This window comes from Cervus canadensis, chromosome 24 (genome assembly GCF_019320065.1).
Source record: "Cervus canadensis isolate Bull #8, Minnesota chromosome 24, ASM1932006v1, whole genome shotgun sequence".
Classification (NCBI taxonomy): domain Eukaryota; kingdom Metazoa; phylum Chordata; class Mammalia; order Artiodactyla; family Cervidae; genus Cervus; species Cervus canadensis.
Window position 1 is genome coordinate 45,400,936 of NC_057409.1, and position 23,110 is coordinate 45,424,045.

A 23,110-nucleotide genomic window follows, 5' to 3' on the forward strand; every position below is an offset into this window, starting at 1 on the left:
TCTCCGGGTCCTGTTTCCGGGCGGATCGCGCGCTGAGGAACGTGTTAGTGCAGAGGGTCCCAGGACAAGAAAGAGGATTGGCGTGAACAACCATGGCCGGGCACCGCTTCCCAGTACCCCGATTCGAGGGCGTTTCGCAGGAGCAGTTCATAGAGCACTTGTATCCGCAGGTGAGGCCCTCTCGCGGGGCGGAACCACGGGATGTCGGCTGATACCCATTCCTACCACTCGAGCGGCTCCGGACTGGTTTCTTGCGATCCAGGTTGTGGGGAGGAGGTTGTCAGTTGGAAGTGGCTGGTTGGCCCTACGGCCAAGGGAGCACGTGGGGGATGTTGACGGTCTTGCCAAAATTTTCGGCGAGCACCGTTCCACGTTTCTGGGAAGCAGTTGGATGGCAGAGCGCTGACTACGAGAAATACTTCGCCTAATAAGCCCCGCTCGCTGCCTTGCGGGAGTCTAGTCAAGGAGTCTAATACCATTACCATTGCACCCTAGGGAAATACCCACTCCACCCCCCTCAGGTCTAAAGTCGAGGGGCAATTTCGCTCCCCACCTCCCACCCCCACCCCCCAATAGCTTGAATGGCGCCTGTTAGTCTACACGAATTGCTGGATTTGAAGGAGCAGTTTTTCACTGCACTGATCCAAAAGGGGAAGCAATGGGAACCCCCCCGAGAAACTTCTACTGGATTCTGACTAACGTGGGTTGAAGATCAGACGTTCGATTCTTTTGTATCTGTAATTCGAACCTTAGTTCTTTAAACTAAAACTCAGAAGAACGTTAATGGGGCAGAAAGTGTTTTTACTTGCAGTGCTTTTTCAAGGGAATCTAGGCTCAGAAAAACTGAGAATAAAGAGCCGTTCAGTTCAGTTCAGTCGCTCAGTCGTGTCAGACTCTCTGTGACCCCATGATCCGCAGCACGCCAGGCCTCCCTGTCCATCACCAACTCCCGGAGACCACCCAAACCTATGTCCATCGAGTCGGTGATGCCATCCAACCATCTCATCCTCTGTCGTCCCCTTCTCCTCCTGCCTCCAATCCCTCCCAGCATCAGGGTCTTTTCCAATGAGTCAGTTCTTCGCATCAGGTGGCCAAAGTATTGGACTTTCAGCTTCAACATCAGCCCTTCCAATGAACACCCAGGACTGATCTCCTTTAGGATGGACTGGTTGGATCTCCTTGCAGTCCAAGGGACTCTCAAGAGTTTTCTCCAACACCTCACAGTTCAAAGCGTCAATTCTATCGGCTCGTCAGCTTTCTTCACAGTCCAACTCTCACATCCATACATGACCACTGAAAAACCATAGCCTTGACCAGACGGACCTTTGTTGGCAAAGTAATGTCTCTGCTTTTTAATATGCTGTCTAGGTTGGTCATAACTTTCCTTCCAAGGAGTAAGCGTCTTTTAATTTCATGGCTGCAGTCACCATCTGCAGTGATTTTGGAGCCCAGAAAAATAAAGTTAGCCACTGTTTCCACTGTTTCCCCATCTATTTGCCAGGAAGTGATGGGACTGGATGCTATGATGTTAGTTTTCTGAATGTTGAGCTTTAAGCCAACTTTTTCAGTCTCCTCTTTCACTTTCATCAAGAGGCTCTTTAGTTCTTCACGTTCTGCCATAAGGGTGGTGTCATCTGCATATCTGAGGTTATCCCAGCAATCTTATTCCAGTTTGTGCTTCCTCCAGCCCAGCGTTTCTCATGATGTACTCTGCATATAAGTTAGGGCAGCTATTAAAAAAAAACAAACACCCCACAAGATTACAATTAGCCCACTCATGATAAAGAGTCCCCTACCCCAGTAGTTTTACTTGATATTTACATCTCTGAGGATGGTTATAGAGCTACAGTTCTGAGTGTTACAAAAGTCAGGGATGAAGTTTTCTTTTAGGAGTTAGAAACCTATGGGGAGGATTCAAGTCTTTTTTTTTTTTCCCCAACCCCCTCAAGTCTTAATTTATTTGGGAGGTTAGGCTTGATGGGTTATTGTCCTTACCCACCAGAGGACACATTAGTGTAAGATGCCTTCAGGACAGAATTGTGACCATCAAATGATGTATGAATGTGGAAATGCTTTGTATGATAGCTAGCAAAATGTGTTTTGTAATTGAGCCTTCCTAGACAAGACATAATATGTTACAAAGAAAGCATCACTAAACATTGTGAAGTGGAAAATTGCAAATAACACTGATCACAGTGTAATAAAACCAGAAATCAGTAACTAATTTGCCAAACAAGACTTTTCTACTTAAGAAACTCTAAAGAAAAGCTGTAAAGGGATATAGTCCTATCGGATTTTTAAAAATGTTTTAATAACCAACAGTGTGGTACAGTTGCATGGATAGACAGATGAGAGGAATAGAGAAGAAAGTCTGAGTGACTTTATATATGTGTCTCCAGAGTCTGGGTAAATTTCCATTCATATAGAAATTTAGGGTGTGATGAACATGACATTAAATCACTCGGGCAAAGATGAACTTTTAAATAAATGGTGCTTGGACAACTGGATAGTCACAGTCATTTCAGTTCAATTCAGTTCAGTTCAGTTCAGTTCAGTCGCTCAGTCATGTCCGACTCTGCAACCCCGTGAATTGCAGCACACCAGGCCTCCTTGTCCATCACCAACTCCCGGAGTTTATTCAGACTCATGTCCATTGAGTCAGTGATGCCATATAACCATCTCATCCTCTGTCCTCCCCTTCTCCTCCTGCCCCAATCCCTCCCAGCTCAGGGTCTTTTCCAATGAAGTCAGTTCTTCGCATCAGGTGGCCAAAGTATTGGAGTTTCAGCTTCAGCATCAGTCCGTCCAATGAACACCCAGGACTGATCTCCTTTAGGATGGACTGGTTGGATCTCCTTGCAGTCCAAGGAACTCTCAAGAGTCTTCTCCAACACCACAGTTCAAAAGCATCTTTTCTTGGGCGCTCAGCTTTCTTCACAGTCCAACTCTCACATCCATACATGACCACTGGAAAAACCATAGCCTTGATCAGACGGACCTTTGTTGGCAAAGTAATGTCTCAGCTTTTTAATATGCTGTCTAGGTTGGTCATAACTTTTCTTCCAAGGAGTAAGCGTCTTAATTTCATGGCTGCAGTCACCATCTGCAGTGATTTTGGAGCCCAGAAAAATAAAGTTAGCCACTGTTTCCACTGTTTCCCCATCTATTTGCCAGGAAGTGATGGGACCAGATGCCATGATCTTAGTTTTCTGAATGTTAAGCTTTAAGCCAACTTTTTCAGTCTCCTCTTTCACTTTCATCAAGAGGCTCTTTAGTTCTTGTTCATTTTCTGCCATAAGGGTGGTGTCATCTGCATATCTGAGGTTATTGATATTTCTCCCGGCAATCTTGATTCCAGCTTGTGCTTCCTCCAGCCCAGTGTTTCTCATGATGTGCTCTGCCTATAAGTTAAATAAGCAGGGTGACAATATACAGCCTTTATGTACTCCTTTTCCTATTTGGAACCAGTCTGTTGTTCCATGTCCAGTTCTAACTGTCTCTTCCTGACTTGCATATAGATTTCTTAAGAGGCAGGTCGGTGGTCTGGTATTCCTATCTCTTTCAGAATTTTCCACAGTCATTTATAAGATGATAAAATTAGATTTATATCTGACACCATACACAAAAGTAATCTCCAAATGGATCAGAGATCTAAAATAAAGAAATTACATAAGTACTAGAGGAAAACATGGATAAATTTCTTTGTAATCTAGGTCTATGGCAGGGTTTCCTTATTTTGACTCAAGTGTGATAAAGAAAAGATTAAAATTTGAGTACATCAAATTCAAGCTGGGAGGAAAATATTGCAATATATATTTCATTAAAGGTCAGTAAAAGCACATGTATGGGAAGAACTTTTAAAAATTAATGAGGAAGCAGGCAAAAATCTGATTAAAAAGTGAACAGTTGACAAAAGATTAAAATGGCCTCTAAACACATGAAAAGACATTCAGCTTTACTCATAAGAGAATTTAAAGTTACACTTAAATAGATACTATTTAAGTATCATATTGGCAAAAATCAAAAGACTTTAATAATACACTCTTTGTGAGTCTGTGAGGAAACTGGCATTCACATCTTATGCCAAGTAGTACAAGCCTAATGGAGGGGAATTTGGCATATTTCACGAAGTTGTTGATGTGTTTACTTTATGATATAGTAGTTCCTCTTCAGGAATTTACTCTGGGGATATACTTCAACAGTATGAAAATATCTAGTATTTATTATGTTTGAGAATGATTACAAATAACCTAAAAAACCTACTATAGGAGACTGATTAAATTGTCCATTTACACTATAGTGTGCTAAGTTGTAAAAGAACAATGAGAGAAAATCTGAACTGATAGCAGTGATTTTCAGGATATAATTTTAAATTAAAAAGAAAAAATTACAAAAGACAATGTATAAATAAGATAGTTTTGTATAAAAAAATGAGGACGTTTATATGTTTTTTAATCCCTTTGCAAGAAAGAAACATGGGATGATAAGCTAGACATTAACGAGACTGGTTATCTGTAGGGGTTGAGTGATTACAACATGGGTGAGTATAGATGCGGTGACCTTTTTTATATAATTTTGACTTTGGAGATCACATTAATGTTTTATATTCTGAAATAATAGTAATAATAAAATTAACATGGATAAGGAATAATTAAAAACAAACCCAAACTCTAGTATAGAATATAAAAATAACAAGTGAACCTAATTAAGGGAGAGAGAAGTAACCTAAGTCACTTTTGAACACAGTACTTTGATTATGAATTTGGAATGTGTTAGTTGCTCAGTCATGTCCGACTCTGCAATCCCAGGGACTAGAGCCTGCCAGGCTCCTCTGTGGAATTTCCCAGGCAAGAATACTGGAGTGGATAGCCATTTCCTTCTCCAGGGGCTCTTCCCGACCCAGGGACCAAACATGGGTCTCCTGCATTGCAGGCAGACACTTTACCACCGTGGCCACCAAGCCCATACTTTGATTCTATGGCAGTCTAAAAGCAAAAAGAACTATCAGCAATGCTGAATTCTAGTTTGTATACTTTTACAGTGGTATAACTTAGCAATTGTAGAAGTACTTATTGTGAATTCTGAGATTGTACAACTGATTAAACATTGAGGATGATTGGAACCAGGTTTCTCATGAAGAGAGGGGGTAGTTTACAAATATATGAACAAGAAATATTAAATGTTGTGGTGTAAGTTTGGAATTAGGTAACCATATTGGAAGTATCATGATTCATCATACATCCATTAAGACTGTGTGTGTGTGCGTGTGTATGTATAGTACATATTGAGAGAGAGGAATACAACCATATGCATATGTAGTGTGTGTGTGTGTGTGTGTGTGTATTCTGGTGTGGGGGGGAGTGAGTGAATATATACACACCTTCATGTGTTTCCTAGCTCTGTCCCCTGAGAAGGTCTATATGTAACGACACATCAATAGTCATGAACACATTTAGCACCCAGATCATTGTTTCTAAACAGCATTCCCCACTAGAAGATAGAGCTACTTGAAGAAATAACTGTAGGGCTGGGACAGAGAAGTAAACGAATACTGGATTATGTTATTTTACCATAAAGTAAGACGTGCTCAGGCAGAAAGTCATAGGAGCCAGCTTGAAGGGATTCTTACTGGCCAAATCTGGCTTCAAAATTGTATCAGTAGATTATGACTCAATGAAAAAAAAAAGAATGGAGAAGTTAGAGCTAATTCTTACATTAGAATACCAACTAGTACATGTAGAAGGTGATTTTTTTTTAAATCACAATTTTTGCACTCGGCAATACTGAGTGGCACGTTCTTTGCAGAAACGCATAAGCTGAAGCATCATGTAAATTCCCACTGAAGGACATTCTATAAGATAACTAGCCTGTACTCCTCAAAAAATGTCCAGGTCATAGAAGAACGAGTTTGAGGAACTGTTCCAGATTAAAAGAGGTGTAGGAACTAAATGCAGTGTGGTATCTCAGAAGTAGGGAAAAAATACAGAGACAATTAGCGAAATTTGGATACAAGCTAGATTAGATAAAAGTATTATAACTTAAATATAATTTTGATAATTATTCTGTGGCTATATAAAAGAATGTCTTTGTTCTCAGAAAATATGCTCAAGTTTTACAGATAAAGGAGCATGATAGAGACAGTTTGGAAAACTACCCTGAAATAGTTTAGAAAAAATTAAATTATCTTTAATATGTCTCTATACACACATTGCAAGAGTGAGAGCAGATGGTAAAGTAAGTGGGACAAAGTGTTAAATTAGCAACTCGTGACTCAGAGTAAATGGTATACGGGAGTTCTTTGTAATGTTCTCGCAACTTTTCCATAAGTTTAGAATGGTTATCAAAATAAAAAGTTGCAAACAATATTTGACTATAAAGTACAAATTTTAATCAAATGTATTTTTTGTTACATATAGCACTCATAAAAATGCTTTAAATAATATTCAAACTTCTCTTGTTTCTAAGCTTATGATAGTATTGCTGTTTGGTTTGGTTTGGTTTTCCTAATGTTAAAATTTTGTTCTAAGTATATTACATAGTTTCCTCTTCCTGTTTTAGTTAACAGCATGAATTGTCAGTAGATCTGATTTTGAGCATCTTGGGATCAATAGTCATTTCTTATTTGTTTTTATCCCTTTATTACCCAATACAACTCCTGATATATTGTTGGTTTTCCCTAATTTTTGTTGATTTTTCCCACACAGAGAAAACCTCTAGTGTTGGAAGGAATTGATTTGGGAGCGTGTACAAGCAAATGGACAGTGGATTACCTCAGCCAAATCGGAGGGAGGAAAGAGGTGAAAATTCATGTTGCTGCAGTTGCCCAGATGGACTTCATTAGTAAAAACTTTGTATATAGGTATTTTCTTCTGAGGTTTACTCTGGGGATACATGTAACTTTTTTTAAACCTGTAAAATATTTTTGCATTATTATACAAAGACCATATGGCATTTTCTCTCTTGGCTTGTTTGATATAATTATGGAATAGCTTACTAATTTTTAAAGAATGGCTTTTAAAAGACAAGAATTCTCAGCTTACATAATTATACAAAGACATTTCCAAAGACTATTCTAAAAATAGAGTGTATACCCAATACCCTCGGGAGTTATGGAAAGAGCAGAGAATTTCTGTGACTGGAGTTAGAGTACATCTAAGGCTGGGTGTGCAGGATTCATTCAGTGCTTCGTTGATCAGTTGGTCCTCCCACATCAGTAATTGTTATCTAGAGTTGTAAATTCTAAAGTTTTCCTTTATAACCTGTTTTAATTTTAAATGCCCTATTTTTGGAAGATTTTCTACTTCCAGATTGTTTTTAGTTAAGTATAAGCTCCTGTTTTTTTTTTTTTCCTTCCCTCTCCAGAAATATAAGACAGGTGGTTGCTATGTTTGGTATAATCTTTTGTCAACTTGGATAAATATGACTTAATTTTCTTTTTTGACAAAATAATCTTAAATACGTTAAATTTCCCTCGTGGTTGCCATTTTATGTTTTGGGATGTCTTAAATGTAAAAGATAGTTGAATGCCATGGTATGTCTGAACTTAAAAGCTTTAAATGCTGTAATCTTATAGTTTTACTATGCAGTTTATTCCCTTGAGTTTCACTAAAAATGTTAAATTTAAAAACAATTTTCAAATTCTGAGCATGTGTAGTTCCCAGCAAATCCAGTCTATTGAAAAACCGTGTTCACAAAAGACTGATTTTTTAAAGAAAGGTGGCTCTCACTGTTCCTTCCAGAGTTTAGAGATGAGCTAAACAGAGCTTCCAGTGTCCAGGGTCATACTTTTCTCATTAGAGTTTTCCAAGTTCATATAGTAGCTTGCCAAACCATTTCTTGGTATTTGATTCTTTGAATATTTGCTGTTACGGTTTTGGTTTTTAATAGGCCATGAATTGAATTTAATTGCCATAAATTTTTCCAAGTGTAAGAACTTTTCATTTTTTATTAAACAAGAAAGTGGAAGAAAGTGCTGGAATGAAGAGTGTTTCTCAGCCTGCAGTTAATGATGTTTATTTTCCAGGGAAGCCCAGTGCTGTAACAAATGGGTATTGAAACTTTGTCTTGAATTGCCTTGATGTTATGTCAGGTCCTATAAACTTTTCAAAACATGTTTTTGAAGCATGTATATTATGTAATAGTTCCTATTCCAGCTCCTCTAAGCCTTTTACTAGAGCTGCTGAAGAGTTGCAAGATTATTTGCTTAGAGAGAGAGGGAAAACAGATGTAGTCATTTTCGCAGTTATTGGGGAACAGGAAAGAAGGGAGGCATCTAGGCCAAAGAGAGAGGCTGAAAAGTAAAAAACCTATGCACGTATCTCGTTATTAACACTTTAAGGTTTCATTTCTGCTTTTTAAACACTTGAAGATAAATATGTTCCCAAGTCTTAGCTTTTACTTCTGTTCTCATGGTAGCTCTTACGGTTCTTCCAGAATCCATATATGTAAAAATGAAGAGCCTTGAAAGGATACTGTTGGTATTCTGTCCATAGGTTTTTTTTTTCCAAGTCTGAGTCTTACATGAGCTTTGCTTTGCTGCTTCTGCCTATCACATCCACATCGTCTAACTCCTGTCATCCTGTTCTTGTTGTTTGTTACACTTTCATCATTCCTGATCTTGGAAAGAAACCTTTCCAAAATGGGGAACAGAATAGTAAGGGGTTTTTTTTTTTTTTCTTTTTCTGAATGTTGTTAACTGCTTGCTTGCTATGTTATTTACCATTATTGTTATCCCCACCATCTGTCTTTTATCGAACATTTCTTATGTATCAGGTACTGTGCATCCTAGATTATATTACTCGTTTAAATGTCTATAAGGTAGATTTTTTAACTGATAATTATACAGATGAGAAAACGGAAGCTTAAAAATGTTAAATAATTTACTCAAGATTGTAAATATAGCTTGAAATGATGGAACCAAGACTTATTCCCAAATTTGCCTGACTCCACAGAGTCCTAACAGTCCTAATCCCTCTTGGATACTCCCTCACTTGCTGGTCTGTAAGTCAGTCCAGACGGTGGAGTGTCGTATAGCAGGTGCTCTTCTCACTGAAACCTGCGTAGGATAGATGAGACCTCAAGGCCAAGGACCTTCCCAACTGATATGCCTGTTTCCCCCTCTCTCAGCTTAGCTTCTGTAGAAGCTTGGATGGTACTACTACAGGAGAAGGTTGCTGGGGCCACCCAAGTTCTGCTTTGGACTGAATGACTCTACCTGGCCTGTTCTTGTAAAGGTCTTAGGTTCTCTCTAAGACCTTAGCAACTGCACCAGTTACAGAGGTAGCTCTGGCCTGCAGAGGCTTCTGTATTATTTCCAAACTCTTCAAAAGATGCTTTGATAGAAATGAAGGGTATATAGTGAGATCAGAGATGGAAAACATTGAAAAAATAAATTTGTTGATACTATTAGCCAGAAACTATAGTAGTAGATTGGTCTGAGTAGATGACAGCCTCTTTCTTCTCTTCTGCAATGTCCACTGTACATAATTATCAGTAGTGTCCTCAAATTCAGATTGACACCTGCTAGTCCAGAATCCGGCATCAGATTGGCTTTGCTTTGCAAAGGGGTACAAGGCAGGAAATAGCATCCTAGCAGGATAGTATCAGTAGAGTCCTTAGGCCAATCCAGAAGCCATTTTTGGCTCACTCAGTGACAGCTTCCTTGTAAGGGAACAAGACTAGAGGTGGATACAGAGATCCCCTAGCTTAGTTAAGCTGCATTGTCCACAGACACTGTAGCGTAAGATGACTATGACCTTAGTTTCTCAGTTCTTCCAAGGGACGTGCTCAATTACTGAGTTATACTGCACCCAGGGAAGCTACATCCTCTGCTTCCCAACAATTAAGAGTTGACTCACCATCCTTCTAGTCCAGACATAGTAAATAATTGTTTTTTGTCCGAGATTTGCTTCCCTTGTGGCTCAACTGGTAAAGAATCTGCCTGCAATGCAGGAGACATGGGTTCATTCCCTGGGTTGGGAAGATCCCCTGGAGAAGGGAAAGGCTACCCACTCCAGTATTCTGGCCTGGAGAATTCCATGGGCTGTATAGCCCATGGGGTCACGAAGAGTCAGACACGACTGAGTGACTTACTTTCACTTTGCTGAGATGCCTGGCATGTGTAATCTGAGTTCCCTGACCAAGGATAACACCTATGCCCCCTGCACTGGGAGCACAGTCTTAATCACTAGATCTCCAGGGAATTCTCAGAGGGTCTTTTTCTTTTCAGTAAACAGTGTTATCTATCTAACAGCTGACATTCCACATTTATCTTAACCCACTATGTTTCAAGGAAAGCATTGCATGGTCATCATCTTACAAGGAAATCTTACTTCCCTGTTATAGAGTTCAAGTGGAAAGGTATTTATTAGTAAGAGCAAAAGATTACAACTCCTAATCAGAGGTGTGGAGGCTAGAGTGTAGGGACCCAGATGCCTTTGATGATGTCATTGTCTGTGTTTGATGTCTCTGATAAGATATTATCTTCAGGTAGTGGGCAGTACTTTTGATTCTAGAAGATTGAACAGATAGGATGTCACTCAGAAAAGGTAACCCTCAGACTCAAAAGAGTGAGGTAAAGGAAACAAACTTTGCTTCTACAGTGTTCAATCCTGTTTACCAGGATGGAAGGAGATGGGCCTTTGGGCAGAAATATTTCGGAATAAAATTTGATCACTTCACTGGAATCCTTGGGCTAATACTCAGAAGCCTGAAATGATAGAATGTGGTGTAGAAGGGGGAGAGCAGTTTTGTTTGGTCGTGCCAGAAGGCAGGCAGGTTGGTGAGAAGGGGAGGGGCTTGTCTTCATGGGAGAAGACATGCGTCATGCTTGTTATCTCTTCTGCAGTAGCATTAGTAGCTTGCCCCATTCATCCCGAGACTTGTTTTGCCATGAAACTTGAAAATTAGTAGCAGTAAAAGCTTGCAAGTTTGTATATTTCCATATATACCATAAAACCAGAAACAGTTTTCTAACAACAACTTGGAATAGGAGTATGTTGACATATGAGAAGGATCCATCTGTACTGTAGATCTAAAAATCTTTAATTTTTGAAAGCAAAATTTCAGGCAACCTAAGTCAAATAAACTCAACTCTAAATGAAGTTTGAAAACTTAGAATTCCACATAATAGGTTATAATAAAAATTATGATACTGTGTTGTAAAACAGAAGATTATATCAAACTCCAACAAGTTGTGTGTGTGTGTGTGTGTGTGTGTGTGTGTGTGTGTATGTATAGTGGCTAGAGTATTACTAGTTTATTTTTACTAAGTCCAAGGATTCTTTTGTGTTTATTTCAGAACTTTACCTTTTGACAAGTTGGTACAAAGGGCAGCTGAAGAAAAGCATACGGAATTCTTTATTTCAGAGGTAATTGTTTTTAACACATTTTCTTAAGAAAACATTAATATGTAATCACTAAGTTATTTTCTTATAAAAGAATGCTAGATATATGAGAACTATAGCTTTCCGTATATCCTAGCTGTGCTGTTTATTAGATCTCAAACCTGGTCCTCATTACCTTTCTCTGCTTCAGTATTCTCATCTGTAAAATAGGAACAGTAATAGTACTTATTTCATAAGTTTTTTGTGACAGTTAACTCAATAAAATCTGTATTCAGCACAGTGCTTGACAGGTAGAATCACTCACTAAATGTTAGTTATTAATACTACCTCCTCTGAAAATGCTTTGGTCTGATATGCCAAGTTCAGATGCTAAAAAGGAGAACTTTGTTTTCATATCTATAAGACTTTCTGTATTTTTTTATTGTTATTAATGTGATTTCTGTTGTGTGTATTTGCTATAACATTTGTTCAGGATTATATGCAGAAGAATTCTACTTATTTACATAATAATCCAGCTTAAAACAATGCAACATAGAATTTAAATATCTTGAGACATTGAGGCTTTTATAAATACATTTTTTAAAAAGTTTACTGTATTATCTCAAAAGCACATTTGAAAAATAAACTGCTTTTTAAGCTTTGAAGAAAGCTGTTGTCTGCATCTGACCCAGCTGGGCTGATGGTCAGTTCGGTGGTAAAAGGTATTGCGTTTTCTCTGTTCTTTCATCACGTGATGTTTTATCCCTACAAATCCCAGGTGTCTTATTCTAATTGTATGACTAGAATATCTACAAAACTGATTCCATTAGCTATACCTGAAAAATGTTTTTTAGCTTTACAGTCATGCTTTAACATGTATGTTCAGCTGCACTTTGGTACTTTCCTGTCCAAGGGTAAGTAGTGGCACAGATTTAAATAGCCATGAAATGTCAAGTGAAATAAAGGAAATAGGGACAAGGTAATGGTATTAAAGTCTAAAAGTTAGGGTGATGTGTAAGATGAATTGGACTGTCAGTTCAGTTCTCTGGGAAGCACATGTTGCGATGAAATTAGGACTACAAAAGACTTATTGGGGAAAGTGAAAGTGAAAAGTGAAAGTGAACTTGTGACCCTGTGGACTGTAGCCTACCAGGCTCCTCCCTCCATGGGATTCTCCAGGCAAGAATACTGGAGTGGGTTGCCATTTCCTTCTCCAGGGAATCTTCCCGACCCAGGGATCAAACCCGGGTCTCCTGCATTGTAGGCAGATGCCTTAACCTCTGAGCCACCAGGGAAGCCATTATTACTGGGGAAAATACCTGTGAAAGAAAAGGAGAGGATTTGGGTAGAGGGTGCCACCAGGCAGTGATCCAGAGCTGACCACCTCTCTGCCAGCTCCGTGTGGAGCTCTGAGCAAAGACTACTTCCTGGGGGAATCCTGTCCAGGGTGCAGCGTCTAGGCCTTTTACCATCTTGCTTAGTCACTGGTTGAGGCTTCCCTAGAAAGAGCATGACCTTCAGTCAGAGGGTGAGGTGGACCTGAAGGAGTTAACACCTGGGAGCTGTAAGTTTATCACACTTCTCGCAATTAATGAATCTTTTCTTGAAGAGGGTTCTGTGGTGCATCTCTGTTTCTGCCACATAAATTTATATTTTAAATCCTGAAACATTAGGACGGGTAGAAAACTCAGAATTTTGAAGAACAGACTTTGAAACCTGTTTGAAAGTGAAAGTGTTAGTCGCTTAGTCGTGTCCCACTCTTTGCGACCCCCTGGACTTAGCCTCTGTCCATGGAATTCTCCAAGCAAGAATATTGGAGTGGGTTGCCATTCCCTTCTTCAGAGGATCTTCCCAACCCAGGGATCGAACCTGAATCTCCCAAATTGCAGGCAGATTCTTTGTGAATCTGAGCCACCAGGCAAGCCCTGAACCTGTTTAGCTAGTAATAAATTTATGAAACTTATCTGATATGGTACTAATTAAAAATTTAAAATCAGTAAATCTTGGATTTAAGTAAAATCTATGAACATAGATGTATAATATATTGTTATGGTAAATGAGATATATTTTGAAGTTTGTGCTATAATGGTCAATGTAAGTATAAAAGAGGCGGAATTCTTGTGTTGGGTTGTCCCTGTGTTTGACCTGATGTGGCTCAGTTTACTAATTATTACAGAAAATGCAGGCAATGTATACTTCATAATTCAAATATTTCCCTATTAGAGCTACTTAATAAAGTTATAATTGACAGTTTTTTAAAGCATCAACTTAAGTTTATTACTATAAGATGACATAGTTCTAATTCATACCTGAGCTGACTGTTGATTTGGGTTGAGAATTATGATTAGGGAAAAGCTTAGCTTTATAAAATACAATGTTTCAGATTTTTTTAAAAAATTAGTCTTAAAAGTATAAAGTATTTTATATTATTTTCTACATTTGCATTACATTAACGAAGCTTGTTGTTGGCCCTCAACGATACTCTGAGATCATGTGTGTTATAAAAATGGGAATTCTTTAAAGTCTTAAGATGCTAATTAAGATTGTAAATAATTTAGAGTATAAAGTCTAAATGAAGCTTTGTGGCTTTAGATGTGGTATGCATGTGTTGCCTGTATAAAGAATTTATTTTACCTGATATTTTGTGGATCCTGCATTATTACAAGCACATATAGAGACATTTCTTCATATGGCCACCAGAGAGCATTAGTAGAAAGGGAAGAAAATGGAACTTTTTTTGAAAATGGCTTAATTGGGTTAGATTTTCAAATTTATTTCCTTTTGTCTTTACTTTCTAATATTTTTAAGTGAATACTGATGTTGTTTTTCTTTGGCATGTTTAAGGATGAGAAGTACTACCTCCGATCACTTGGAGAAGACCCTAGAAAGGTAAGAATTCTGAATGTAAAAAGTTATCTAATCTTTCCACAGTTAAGGAATCTATTCTACTTATTTTGCAGATGGCATTCAGCTAATAAAATACAATCTAAAATGATAGAAAAAACCTGGATAATTCATATATATGTATTCAGAGTCAGATTAATATGGACACAGTGTTAAGGAGCGGTCCCTAAAAGGATCAAGTCAGATTCTGTCTTTTCTCTTTATGGCATGTTATTTCTTTACCTTCTTTTAGTCTTCTCTTTGAGTAGAACCCATAGGTTTTACATAGTTGATAACATTCAAGTTAATGACTCTTACATTTAAGTAGGTGGCAATTGTATGATTCTTGCTTAGAGTAAGATGAACTGTCCTATTATGAAGCATACAAAGGTTAACAATAGTGATATCATTGAATGTCTTATTACACAGTCTGTCATTCCTTCACTTGAAAGATCATGTGTTGGCAATGGTCACATCCTAGTATTTTAAAACAGTGAGCAGAATTTTGCCCCATTCCTCCATGATATCATGGGCTCTGATGGCAGCCTTAGATAAAATAAGCATTATTCCAATATTGTGTTTATTGTTAAAATTCTCATTGTATTTCTCTCAATGCAGGATGTTGCAGATATCAGAAAGCAGTTTCCTTTATTGGAAGGAGACATTAAGTTTCCAAAATTCTTCAAAGAAGAGCACTTCTTTTCCAGTGTTTTTCGAATCAGCTCACCAGGGTTACAGCTTTGGACACACTATGATGTATGCTACGTAAAATGAGAAATATAAAACTACAGTAGCTCTTTAGAATTTATAGACTGAACATTCACAGTGTTAACTTTCGAGAGGCTACCCTGAAGATCTCTGACATATAGTTTGCTGAAACATGTCAAACCTTTGAAAACAGGTGCTCTGCCATGCAGTGGTATGGGAGTAAATTGTTTAGTTAATGCCAGAGCCTAGGTAGTTTCTTACATTTGTATTTCTCTGTGGTCTTGTTCTTGATTCATCATTTTTTTTATATATGTATATACACACACACACACATACACACACTGAGTTTTTTGAAGTGTTTTTTTTGTTTTTGTTTTTTTTTAACGTGAAAAATGGACACCAGATGAGGGGGGAAACTGAAAGTGGAAAAAATGTTAAGGTTGAAGTTATACATGAGACTAGATGGAACCGTTCTTTGGGAGAAAGGCAGAAGTTTGTGGAGAGCCACTTCACTGTAAAAATTTGGAGATGCCTGGAGGTCTCAGGGTATATATCCCTTGAGAATGTCAAGTGTCTATTGTATTTATCGAGCAGTAAGATGTTCAGATACTGATCTTGACTATTTATTCTATGGTGTTACAATTTTATTTGCTTAAACATATGCATGGGCTTCCCAGGTGTCGCAGCAGTAAAGAATCCACCTGCTAATGCAGGAGACACAATGATGTGGGCTCAATCCCTGGGAGGATCGCCTGGAGTAGGGAATGGCAACCCACTCCAGTATTCTTGCCTGGAAAATTCCATATACAGTGGAGCCTGGTGGGCTACAGTCCCTGGGGTCACAGAGCTGGACACAACTGAGCATGCACACACACGTGCAAACACATGCAAATAAATAGCTAAAAAACATTAAAAGTCTAGTTTTGTGTGTAGTTTGGTATTGGGTAGAGAAATTTAGAAAATTTAAAGCGATATCTTGTGTGTACAGTAGGTGCACAGTTGTGTCTGACTCTGTGACCCCTTGATAGGTTTCCAAAGATAAAAGAATATTTTGAGAAGTTCTAAATATAAAACTTTATAATAAAGTTTTAGAAGTGTGTTTTATAGTGTTTTATAGCTGAGGACCTCTTGGGAGGATTTTGATACAGTATAATTAAATGAGATAGATATAAGATCTTAACATTTTTTAAGGTTTTCAGTTCAGCTCAGTCACTCAGTCATGTCCGACTCTTTGCGACCCCATGAACTGCAGCACACCAGGCCTCCCTGTCCATCACCAACTCCTGGAGTCCACCCAAACCAATGTCCATTGAGTCGGTGATGCCATCCAACCGTCTCATCCTCTCGTCCCCTTCTCCTGCCCTCAATCTTTCCTAGCATCAGGGTCTTTTCCAATGAGTCAGTTCTTCACATCAGGTGGCCAAAGTATTGGAGTTTCAGCTTCAACATCAGCCCCTCCAATGAACACCCAGGACTGATCTCCTTTAGGATGGACTGGTTGGATCTCCTTGCAGTCCGAGGGACTCTCAAGAGTCTTCTCCAACAACACAGTTCAAAAGCATCAATTCTTTGGCGCTCAGCTTTCTTTATAGTCTAACTCTCACATCTGTACATGACTACTGGAAAAACCATAGCCTTGACTAGACGGACCTTTGTTGGCAAAGTAATGTCTCTGCTTTTTAATATGCTGTCTAGGTTGGTCATAGCTTTCCTTCCAAGGAGTAAGCGTCTTTTAATTTCATGGCTGCAGTCACCATCTGCAGTGGTTTTGGAGCCCAGAAAAATAAAGTCAGCCACTGTTTTGTTTCCCCATCTATTTGCCATGAAGTGATGGGACCGGATGCCATGATCTTAGTTTTCTGAATGTTGAGCTTTAAGCCAACTTTTTCACTCCTCTTTCACTTTCATCAAGAGGCTGTTTAGTTCTTGTTCATTTTCTGCCATAATGGTGGTGTCGTCTGCATATCTGAGGTTATTGATATTTCTCCCAGCAATCTTGATTCCAGCTTGTGCTTCCTCCAGCCCAGCGTTTCTCATGATGTACTCTGCATATAAGTTAAATAAGCAGGGTGACAATATACAGCCTTGACGTACTCCTTTTTCTATTGAGGTTTTAGTTACATGAATAATATGGTGAGAAAATGATAACTGATACTTTGAACTGTATCCACAAATTTTATGTAGTATCTGTTTTAAATATTATGAAGTTTTTCTTAAACATAAAAATAAGTCAAAGGAATGCTAGTTATATAGTTAAAGCTTACATAAGTCAGCGTTAAAGGAGAAATGTTTAAGTTGAAGTGATATGTAAATAATCATGAATATGTCTTGCTTAGTATATTTTAATTCCTTAGCTGAGAATTAATGTAGCTCTGCCTTTTTTTTTTTTTTCTTTCTATTTTTGGCTGCACTGTGAGGCATTTGGGATCTTAGATTCCCAACCAGGGATTGAACCCGCACCCCCTGCTTGGAAACATGTAGTCTTGATAACTGGATTGCCAGGGAAGTCCTTGTAGCTCTGCTTTTAGGATTTTTCAAAATTTGTAGTAATGCTGTGTACCGTTACCAACATGAGAAAAGTCAACGTTGCTCCATTATTACTAAGTTCGTCAAAATTATTTGCCAAGTTACGGTCCATGGAAGTAAGTTGGAAATCAGCATGTCTTCCTGTAACCGGATTCTGGTTGGCCACACAGTAAGAGCTTAGCAGCAGTTGCAGCCTCACCGTGTGTTCCCTCAACACCTGGTTTTTCTAAGTGCTCTCATCCTATCTAATGTCGGCCTTACAGTGTTCCTTGATAGATGAGTAAAAAGATACTTACAACGTGCATGTGTGCGTGCTAAGTCACTTCGGTTGGGTCCAACTCTTTGCGACCCTATGGACTGTAGCCCTCCAGGCTCCTCTGGCCATGGGATTCTCCAGGCAAGAATACTAAAGTGGGCTTTATGCCCTCCTCCAGGGGATCTTCCTGACCCATGGATCAAACCAGCATTTCTTAGATGTCCTGTTCTGGCAGGCAGGTTCTTTACTACTGGTACCATCTGGGAAACCCATACTTACCAAATGAAAGTGCAAAGTGAAGAAGTCGCTCAGTCGTGTCCAACTCTTTGCGACCCCATGGACTGTAGTCTACCAGGCAAGAGTACTGGAATGGGTTGCCGTTTCCTTCTCCAGGGGGTTTTCCTGACCCTGGGATTGAACCCAGGTCTCCCACGTTGTAGGCAGACACTTTACCATCTGAGCCACCGGGGAAGTTGGTCGTACTTACCAAAGGGATCCTCAAATAAATGTAACTCTACCTGCTGTCATGATGAGGCAAAGGGAGATGTGTTCTGAGCAGGTTTTCTAATGGCCTTCCAGTCCTTCCCACTGTAAGGCAGTGTTGGAGAAATAATGACACAGTTGTGTAACACATCTGTTTCACTCTTAAATTAGAATATTACTATAAGAGTTTTAGGTAATCTGAGTCAAGCTTTATTAAAAGATAGGATTTATGGTTAACTGTTTGGAATACCATTGATTCTGTATATTAGAATTTTATGCTTTTTCATAAGTTTTCATTTGCCTTCAGGTAATGGATAACTTCTTAATACAAGTGACAGGAAAAAAGCGTGTTGTTCTGTTCAGTCCTCGAGATGCCCAATATTTATATTTATCAGGTACTATTTTTTTTTTTTAAGAATAAATTTCTAAAGTTTTATTTTTTTTAATGTCTTCATTCTCATAGAAAAACTTTGTAGGGCTTCTTCCTAATTATGATTCTTGTGTTGTGTATGTGTCTTGTATTGTGTTCTTCATTGTGTATGTGTATACATGAGATGATAGGTTATATGAATAATGAAACTTTCAGATTATCTTGATTATATTACATGAATGCCAATGGTTATAAATAAAGGGTAGGTCACTGAAAATTGTCTTCAGGAGAACAGTAATTATTCTCACAGTGTGATATGGTAAAGTAGTTGTTAAGGAAAAAAATAAATTTTCAAATTTATATTTGTGGTTATTTAAAAAAAATGCTAACTGTTCAATCTATATCATCCTGTTTTGGAACTTTTCAGGTTCTAAATCAGAAGTACTGAACATAGATAACCCAGACTTAGCTAAATATCCCCTGTTTTCCAAGGCTAGAAGGTACGAATGTTCCCTTAAAGCTGGAGATGTGCTATTCATTCCTGGTAAGATTTCTAGACTTCAGTAACTTGCTTTTTATAATAATTATACTCAGTCACCTGACCATTATGTGATTTTTTTAATACAAAAGTTTGTTTTCTGTATCCTATACTATAGAAGATGATTTTTTTAATATACAAATGTGTGTGTTTAAAGTATGCTAAGACAGATTCTTACAATATTAAGTCTTGTTTTTCAAAGACAACCTATAAATATATTATTATACTCTTAAGTTCTCTTATTAAAGGATACTAAGCCAGATACTTTATATCTGCAAAAAAATTGTACCTCATGGTACTTTTAAAATAATTTTGTTTCTAAAATATTTATGTGTTTTAGAACTGGCACTTAAGTAATTATGAAGAAATAGTAAATATATTTCAAAGCCAAACAATATTTTATTAAATATCAAATGTTATAATGCAATACCTATGATGTACACTATTGTGCACTATTTTTCTAAAGTCTGAATTAGTGTCACTTAATTTCTTTGAACAGTATATAGGTATTAGTTATTGTTAGTAACCAGTGATACAGTTAACGTCTGTAATTATGCAAAACTGAATACCTGAAAATTATAAAAATCATAATTCTAAGGGGTGCATTAACAAATTTGGCTTATAGTTTTACTTTTCATATATAAGTTGATATGTTTATAATAATACCTCTTGAGTGATAAAAGTACTGATAATAAAATGATCGTATTTGGGACTAGATTATAAATTCCTTGGGGACAGGGAACCATAGTTTGTTAATCTTTCTGTTGTCCTGTTTAGTGTACTTTACACAATTGTGTATAAAAGTTTAATACCTTGACTTCTCAATCTTCATTGAAAACAGTCACAGTACACTGTGTTTTAAATCCATTGCCATTACTTAAATTTGGGGGTTTTATATCTTGAGAGCATGGTTAGGGGTGATGCAGTTCTGCCTTATTCTGTATACAATTTTAAAAGAGGAAAAATACTGAACATTTGCAGATATTTTGAAATAGGAGCAGAAGTCCCATCTTTGGATTTAAATTTAACAGAATGGTTAGCTTTTTTCCCTGTTATCTCTGAATAAGGAAAAAAAGGTTCTGAAAGAAAGAGTAGTTAAGATTAAAACCATGTTTGGAACCTAGTTTTGTAAATCAAAATATTTTAAGCTTTTGTTTTTTCTAGAGCACTCTTAGAATGAGTTTATTTCTAAAATTTAGCATCTTATAAATCTTCGTTTCTGTCACAAGATTAAACACTTTTTGGATGTGACTAGCATTTCATCTTTGTGTAGTGTTGGTTTAGTATTTCTTTAGCACCTGTGTTTTGAAAATATTTATTCTCAATTGGAAACAAAGACGTAAACTTTCTGGTGGAAGTAAAATATTAATTAGCTATATGAAGTTTATTCATCTTTTCCACAACCAAAATATTTGCTTTACTTTTATATATATATTGTAAAGGAACGTTAACATAGGATGATTGTAACTGCACTAGAAATATAAAACTGGGGAGGCTACAATGAATGCAGATTTTTAAGCAAGTTAGAAAACCAAATGCAGCTTAAACAGGAAGTCTTTGAGAACAAAAGTACTGTACTGAGTCAGAAAATGTCAGATACTCCTCAAATAATTGAAATGTTCTGTGTATAAAAAATGAACATTTTTGGTGTGGTGTGTGACTCAAGAAGTGTAAACAAGTAACACAAATCACAGCCCCAAGTCACAGAACGAAAACAAATGGAACTTCATTGTGTCTTTCAAGTTAAAAGGGAAAATTGCCACTTTCAGAAGTTTTAAACGTAGGGTTGTGCTATTGACACTTTAAATTGGTTGGCAATTCATAAAAGTTAAAATGATTCTGTTAAAAGCTAGGAGTGTGCTAACGAAGGAATCTAGTTATAAGATTTATTTCTTGAATTGGCTATATGCAATTCGTGATATTTCACTGACATTTTGTTTTTTTTTTAAACTGCAGCTTTTATTTTTAACTTTTTTTTTTTTTTAATACTTCTTCAGCTTTATGGTTCCATAATGTAATTTCTGAAGAGTTTGGAGTGGGAGTGAATGTCTTTTGGAAGCACCTTCCATCTGAATGCTATGATAAAACGGATACCTATGGAAACAAAGATCTGACGGCAGCATCAAGAGCTGTACAAATTTTGGACAGAGCCTTAAAAACACTGGCTGAATTACCAGAGGAATACAGGGACTTCTATGCACGGCGAATGGTCTTGCACATTCAAGACAAAGCCTATAGCAAGAACTTTGAATGAATAAGGAAATGAATGCAGTGAGCATAAACTTTTAAATACAGTTCAGCCCAAACATTGGAAAAGTGTAACAAGATGTAAATTAGTTTTTTAAAGATTTAATCTGTTAAAATAGGAAAGATAAATCAATCTGGGATTTACAGATTTAGAATGAAGGCATGTTTGTGTGGTTTCTACTTAATACAGATTGTTAGGGCTTCCCTGGTGGCGCAGATGGTAAAGAATCAGCCTGCAATGCAGGAGACCTGGGTTTGATTCTTGGGTTGGAAAGATCCCCTGGAGGAGGGCATGGCAACCCACTCCAGTGTTCTTGCCTGGAGAAGCTCCGTGGATAGAGGAGCCTGGCGGGCCACAGTCCATGGGGTCACAGAGTCGGACACGACTGACTAAGCACAGCACACATGATTGTAAAGGTGCTGCGGTGGGGTAACCCGTTAGCTTTCAGATGCAGATAATTAAAAATCCAAGCTAAAGTGACCTAAACAGTAAGAAAATCCACTGAATCGTTATACATGAAGTTAACTGATAAAAAGGGCTTCAGTACTTGGATTCCAGTGACCCCGCAGGAGGGTCACCAAGAACCTCTGGGCTTTTCTTCTCCCTGCTGTTTTCAGCTGCAGCGTTGGCATCATCTGGTGCTGGCTACCCTCGTGGTCACGGGATGTTTGCCAGCAGCAGTTGGGACTGTGTGCATCTTCATTGACATGCAGTGCAGGAACCAGGGAGGGTTTCAGGGCCCTCTCTTAACATGCAGCAGCTTTCCCGGAATTTGCCACCAGAGGCTTGGGTCTCATTGATCTAAAGTGGCTTAGTTAGACCTGTTCCACCCGCAGGCCAGTCACTGGTAAAGGATATGGAATAACTCACTCTTAGGTCAGTTGGGTCTACTGTAGCTGGAAGTGGAATTCATTTCCTCTGAGACACGGGAGGTATTTATGAGGGCAGAGTGGGTCATTTTTAGAATCAATTTAGATAAGGGGAAAAAAGTGGGCAACCAACAATATGTGTACTACATTAATCTTTTGAGCTTTTTATAACTTACAGATACATAGGCCTCATCTTTGTAGAGCAGTATTTTGGGAGTTTGGCACAGGTATCTAAGAGATTTGTGGGGTTTCTGATGCATAATTACCCTTGAGAACCCCGGGATTAGGTAACAGTAATTTGGACTGAGTTTTGTGATTTGTCCAAAGCACCTGTTTAGTCTGACTGTGGTCCTCATCGAGGTCTTCTTGGTGCGCAGTAAACGTCATGCCTGCCCTTTTTCTCAGGTTTGAATACTCTGACCTGTTTTAATTTATACCTGTGGCTAAACTTTAACCTCATACAGGTTTTCCCCATGAGAGGTTTTCTGCCTATCCCCTTTTTAAAGAGAAAGTTTCTTTTAAGAACGCATACACGAGAGATCTCAATAATGCTGTCATCACTGAAGACAGTGAGTGTCTGTATGTGGATCTATGCTACTTTGTTTTGCACCTAGTAATTATATTGCAGTGTTATTGAAGAGAGACCAGATATATTTACTGAACACAAATGTGCTCATATAAAGCAATCTGATTACATCGATTTAGTGCATTTCAAGTATGGAGAAAATTTTCTCTAATAAAAATGATACATTCACTCATACCCTGTATTTGGAATGGATTAATTTCAGGTTTAAAGAGTGAAAGTGTCAGTCACTCAGTTGTGTCTGACTCTGTGACCCCACGGGCTACATAGTCTGTTAGGCTCCTCTGTCCGTGGAGCTCTCCAGGCAAGGATACTAGAGTGG

The 23,110-nt window shown here is 38.1% G+C and overlaps 1 protein-coding gene across 1 annotated transcript; it reads left to right on the top strand.

The window, feature by feature from the left end:
* Positions 1–34: 34 nt before the first annotated feature.
* TYW5 (tRNA-yW synthesizing protein 5) lies at positions 35–22,963 on the top strand. Its single transcript, XM_043446060.1, has 8 exons — positions 35–170; positions 6,705–6,859; positions 11,300–11,369; positions 14,169–14,213; positions 14,826–14,963; positions 18,488–18,575; positions 18,978–19,094; positions 21,086–22,963. Exons 1-8 carry the CDS (start codon positions 93–95, stop codon positions 21,340–21,342), a joined length of 948 nt encoding a protein of 315 aa, XP_043301995.1. The 5' UTR covers positions 35–92; the 3' UTR covers positions 21,343–22,963.
* The last annotated feature ends 147 nt before the right edge of the window (positions 22,964–23,110 follow it).